Source organism: Neopelma chrysocephalum, unplaced genomic scaffold (genome assembly GCF_003984885.1).
Source record: "Neopelma chrysocephalum unplaced genomic scaffold, ASM398488v2 Primary Assembly neopelma1_174, whole genome shotgun sequence".
Taxonomy (NCBI): Eukaryota; Metazoa; Chordata; class Aves; order Passeriformes; family Pipridae; genus Neopelma; species Neopelma chrysocephalum.
In genome coordinates, this window is record NW_020897836.1 from 722283 (window position 1) to 728092 (window position 5810).

The 5810-nt window shown below is 53.8% G+C and overlaps 1 protein-coding gene across 2 annotated transcripts in view; it reads left to right on the forward strand.

Moving 5' to 3' along the window:
• CCT7 (chaperonin containing TCP1 subunit 7) overlaps positions 1-5065 on the forward strand; it is a 14669-nt gene extending 9604 nt beyond the window's left edge. For both annotated transcript variants that reach the window (XM_027701912.1, XM_027701913.1), the window contains 5 exons: positions 483-671; positions 1223-1320; positions 2001-2133; positions 3079-3285; positions 4454-5065. In XM_027701912.1, the coding sequence (XP_027557713.1) occupies positions 483-671; positions 1223-1320; positions 2001-2133; positions 3079-3285; positions 4454-4678 (852 nt within the window). In that variant the 3' untranslated portion in view covers positions 4679-5065. The remainder of the gene's footprint in view (positions 1-482; positions 672-1222; positions 1321-2000; positions 2134-3078; positions 3286-4453) is intronic.
• The last annotated feature ends 745 nt before the right edge of the window (positions 5066-5810 follow it).

Here is a 5810-nt window from a genome sequence, read left to right on the forward strand (position 1 = left end):
GGGGGGGGGGGGGGGGGGGGGGGGGGGGGGGGGGGGTCGGGCTCTGATCCCAGGGAACCAGCAGTAGGACAAGAGGGCACAGACCCAGCTGTGCCAGGGGAGGTTTAGGTTGGACATTGGGAAGAAGGTTTTTACAGAGAGAGTGATCAGAATGGGCTGCCCAGGGAAGTGGTGAAGTCACTTCCCTGGAGGTGTTTAAGAAGAGCCTGGATGTGGCATCAGTGCCATAGGCTGGGTGACAAGGTGGGGTTGGGTCACAGGTTGGACTCAGTTGTCTCAGAGGTCTTTTCCAACCTGCTTGATTCTGTGATTCTGTAATGCTGAAAGAACCTCCTCAAATTTAAGCAAAGAAGGTCCCTGTTTGGGCATAAAATAGAGGGGCCTAAAATCCCCAGGGTGTTGAAAGCAACCGTGTCCCAAGGCTGCAAGAGCAACATTCCCAATCCATTGTAACGGGATTGTCCCTCTCTCCTCCCTGCCAGGATTACCAGGCCATCGTGGATGCCGAGTGGAACATCCTGTATGACAAACTAGACAAAATCCACAAGTCAGGAGCCAAAGTTGTCCTGTCCAAACTTCCCATCGGGGACGTGGCCACGCAGTACTTCGCCGACAGGGACATGTTCTGTGCCGGCCGCGTCCCGGAGGAGGATCTCAAACGGACCATGATGGTGAGCTCCTTGGTTTTACTTTAAATACTGCCAGGCTGGGGATTCCCAAACCAGGGCAGCAGGCTGTGCCTGAACACAGTGTTCCTTGCAAAGATTTAAAATGATGATCACTTCATTTTTGCCCGTGTGGTTGTTATTTAAACTCGCCGTAGACAGACGAGGCTGTTCCTTGACGGAATGAACAGTCACACACTAATTGCATCTGCACTGCTCTTTTGTTTCTCTGATTAAGGTCTGCTCATTGCATCAGTACAGCTTTATTTTCCCTAGTTCTTGCCTGTTCCATCATGAGTGTTTTTTTTTCCCTGAGCTTTGTGTATTTCCTGGACTCCGGAGCCCGTGAGTCAGCGCTTCGAAGCTGCATAATCTTATTTTGCTGTCGAGGATTTTGAGATGGCAGGGAAATTAAGAGGGTTTTCCTGAATCTGGCCTGTGGGGTGGATTTGCATCAGCTAAACAGCTGGGCTGTCCCTGAAGAATGGGACCCTGCTGGGAAATCAATCTGGATTGTCAGTGTTGCTAATTCCTTGCTTTATCTCCGTTCCACGCAGGCCTGTGGTGGATCCATCCAGACCAGTGTCAATGCCCTGACAGATGATGTTCTGGGCCGGTGTGAACTCTTTGAGGAGACTCAGATTGGGGGAGAGAGGTAAATACACCAACTGTAAACCTGGAGTACCTTGCCAGCCCTCTAATAGCAGTTGGAAGAATTTGGGTCAAAGCATTGGCAGGTTGGAGCATCTTTCAAGATGTTGGTGTGAAAACAAACTTGTTAAAAACCAATTCTTTTGTCGTATACAAAAGCTGCTTTTTGAGGTTGAGTTTTCCTCTAATCTTACCCCTTATATATGCATTTAAAATACATGTATTTATTCTGCAGTGTCATGTAGAAAGCACAGTGGTGTTGCTTCATTTGTAATGGGAAAGCAGCACATATTGGGGTTGATTGTGGCATTTATCTGATATTCCATAGTGACACTTTGCTTCAGTGCAGGTGAAGTTGGGGACAGTACACTGGGGTCCTTCCTGTTGCTGGAGGAGAGAATTCCTGTTTCAAGCTGGCTGCTGACTCCTGCCAAGTAGAAAATTGGAGCGCCAGTTTAGCAAATCCCTGGCAACAGGAAGAGAGTGGATTTTCCTGGATTTCCCTTGTGTGTTGCCTGGCTCTGCTCCTTCTAAGCCCAAGATCCGATGGGGCGCTGTGAGAGTGACACGGCTTCAGTCACGGATCCGGCCTGTCCAGAATCCCTGAGTGTTGGTGTGGATCCTTTCCAGCAGCAGCACCGCTTCTCCATCCCCATAACCCTTCTTACCCCGTGCCTTTGGCAGGTACAACTTCTTCACGGGCTGCCCCAAGGCCAAGACCTGCACGATCATCCTGCGAGGAGGAGCGGAGCAGTTCATGGAGGAGACGGAGCGGTCCCTGCACGATGCCATCATGATCGTCAGGAGAGCCATCAAGGTGAGCCCCAGGGGAGCTGCCTCCCTGCTGGGCTGGCACTGGGGTTGTTCCTCAGGCTTGGCACAGCCTTGACTCCTTCTGGGAACCTTCTCACATTCTGAGGTCTCTGGAGAGGCCTGGAGTGAGGAGCATCCAGTTGATTAACTCAAGTGCCGTTCCTTGGCCAACTCAGCGCTGCTTTGGCAGTGGCTCCAAGTGCTTTCCAGGCACGCCTGGGTTTTCCTTTCCTTCCTGCACAGCTGTAACTTGTGCTTGCTCCATCCTCCATCCTAAATAAGCACAATCCTGGGTGTGTTGGGTGGATCTTCAGGAGGTTTGAAGTCCCTGCCTGTAAATCCATTTGTTCCCCCTTTTGGTGACCATTCTGAGGGAGTGACAGGCCCCTGCTTTTGAAGGCATATTGGGAGCACCAAGAGAAGTCCAAGGCCTCTCTGGATGTGTCCTGAGGATGCTACCAAGCTGTGGGTGTTTCTGGTTAAAAACAGCTTTGAAGGCTGTATGTCCTGAGGGGCTGGGAAGAAGCACGTCAAGATTTTGGGAACTGTTGCCTTTAGACAGAACATCCTGATCTCTCTCCTGAGAAAAACAACAGAACTTGGCTGCAAGGTGCTGCTGCCAGTGTCTTAACTTTGGGTGCTTTATGGAAGTGAGGGAAGTGGGCTCACTGTATGGAAGTGAGGGAAGTAGGTTTCTTGGCCTGAGTGGGCTGTGAGCTGCCATGCCTCCCAAAATCCCCCTTTATCCCGTGCATAGCTGGGATGAGCTGCTGGCAGCTGCCCCTGGAGGTTCTTAGTGTGTTCCTGAAGCTCCCAGCAGTGCTGCCAGGCAATCCCAGGGATGGCAGCAGCCCAGACTATGGATTCCCATAGGTTGGCATTGCCCTGACACAGAGCCTTTCCAGCTCTCCCCCTCCTTGGAATGAGAGTGTTTCCCTTTTCCCTTCAGAACGACTCGGTCGTCGCCGGCGGCGGCGCGATAGAGATGGAGCTTTCCAAGTACCTCCGGGACTATTCCAGGACCATTCCAGGGAAGCAGCAGCTGCTGATCGGTGCTTACGCCAAAGCCCTCGAGATCATTCCCCGCCAGCTCTGCGACAACGCCGGCTTTGATGCCACCAACATCCTGAACAAGCTCCGAGCCAAGCACGCACAGGTAGGGCCACCTGGGAGCCCAGGGCACAGCCAGGGGTGGGTGGGATCCCTTTCTCCCTGATGTTTTCCTCCTGGAGCTGTCGGATCCGGTGTAACTCAGCTGAGCCCGTGTTAGACTTGTCCTCTCTTTGATTAAACGCCGCGTTTGTTCCCAGATCAAGTGTGGGCTCGGCACGCGTTGCTATAAAAGGAAAGGATCTGTCTTCCCTTTGATCCCAGCTGTTGGGTGACTTCCCAGAGCAGGGAGTCCTGATTTGCTCCTTGAAAATGCATCATTTGTCAGGAGGGAGCTGCTGTGTTAAACATGAAAGGAATCAGTGGAAGTTGGCTGAGGAGCTGCAAGCTGGAGGTCCCAATTGCTGATCTTGTGTTTGGAAGTTGCCCCTTGGCCTTGGTCACTCCCACCACGTTCCATCCTGCTCCTGATGGTGGGATTAGCAGGAATGCCCTGAAATGAGGGAGTGCAAAACCTGAGGCTGTGGGCTGGGGCGTGAGGCAGCAGTGGAGTGGGAATCAGTCCCATGAGGCTTTAGAGCTTCATGGAATGGGCTGACCACCGAGGTGGTGGAGTCACCACTTGGTGACTACTTAAGGAAAGTCACCATCCCTGCTTAAGGAAAGCCTGGATCTGGATGGTCCAGTTGGCATGGTGGTGATGAGGCACTTTGGTGCCATGTTCTGGTTGACACGGTGGTGTTGGGTCTTAGGTTGGACTCTGATCTCAGAGGTCTTTTCCAGCCTGATTCTGTGACCCTAAAATGGAACGAGGCTTCTATTTTATGAGGCATCACTGGCACTGTGGGAACAAGTTAAGCCAGCAGCACCTGCACTCAGTTATAGAATCAAAAGGGAGTGTTTCGGCCTTGGGGTGTGTGAATCAAAACCTGGAGTTCACAGGAAGTCCTGGGAATTCCAGTTAACTGAAGGACAACACCGGGTGCTGTTTACCAAAGGAACCCTAATAAAAGGGGAATGCAGAGAGAGCTCTGTGGAGAATCCCAACAGAGATTGGGCACAGGCACTACCAAAAACAAGGACGTGGCGGTTGGGATTTGTGTTCCCCTCAAACACCCTCCTTCCCGCAGCGAGTTCCCCGAACGTTTCCCTGTCTTCCCTTCCACCCCAAACTCCCTGTGATGAGCCTCCGTGTCCCGTTGTGTCCCCCCCAGGGCGGGATGTGGTACGGGGTGGACGTGAACAACGAGGACATCGCGGACAACTTCGAGGCGTGCGTGTGGGAGCCGGCCGTGGTTCGCATCAACGCGCTCACCGCCGCCTCCGAGGCCGCCTGCCTCATCGTGTCCGTGGACGAGACCATCAAGAACCCCCGATCCACCGTGGACGCCGCCCCGGGGGGCCGTGGCCGAGGCCGGGGCCGCCCCCACAACCACTGAGACACCCCCCCCCGCTCCCGGCCGTGACGCGGCTCCGACGGTCGATCCTTGCGTTAATTAACCCCCGCGTTAATTAACGGGCTCGTCGGCAGATGGTCGCTCGGAGGGCTCGCGGGTTGCGTTAATTAGAGTCACGTCTTGGCCCTGTGGCAGCCGCGGCCCCCCCCCTGTGGGCTGCCCTGCCCCAAAACGTTTCCCACACAGCACTGATCCCCTCGGGCTCGCCTCGGCATTCCGCTCGGGAATGCCTTCCCTCTCCCGGCGCAGGCGAGGAGGGGATTTGCTCCTATTTATACTGGGTTTATTTTTCGTTTTTCTTCCCGCTGGGGAGGGGTTTGGACCCCAGGCTCCAACACAATAAAAGGATGAACTTGTCTCGGTGGCAAACGGGGCTGTTCTCTGCTTTTTTGCACTCTGTGGTAGGTCGTGTTTAGAGTTAAAAAATAAACCTTTCAAAGTTGTTTTTGCCCCCTTGCAAAGCAGGTGCTGTGCTGGGAAGCAGGACAGACTCTGAGCACATCCCAGGAGTGCTTCCAGGGCGGATTCTTTCTCTTGCAGCTCTCTGCTACTGCTCAGTGACATTTTTATTGGCATTTACTTCTTGCCCTTGGCTTCATGGGAGGAGGTTCAGGGAGGTGACAGCGCTGGGGCTGTGGGGAGGGAATGTGTGGGTGCTTCAGGGTCCAGGTGTTTGGGCTGACCCTGGCAGGAAAATCCTCTTGAGGGAATACAGGGAGACTTGGATCTGGTGGGTTGGAAGTGTTAAAGGAAGGGCAGTGGAAGGAATTCTGTAGAATCACAGCATGGTTTGGGTTGGAAGGGACCTTAAAGACCATCTCATTCCATGGGCAGAGACATGTTCCACAGGTCCAACCTGGTCTGGGACATTCCCAGGGATGGAGCAGCCACAGCTTCTCTGGGAAAGCTGTGCCAGTGTTTTCCCACCCTCCCAGCACTCCCCCAGTATCCCACTTTGTCCTGGTGCCCCATGGAACTGGACCAGCAGAGATCATGGACCTGCAGGGAGAGGGAGGTATGAGGATGCTCCCAGTAAGCCCCAAACAGCAGCTGGTCTCACTGGTTTGCGGCTGGTCTGGCTTCAGCGTGACCCCTGGGAGAGTGAAACCCCACC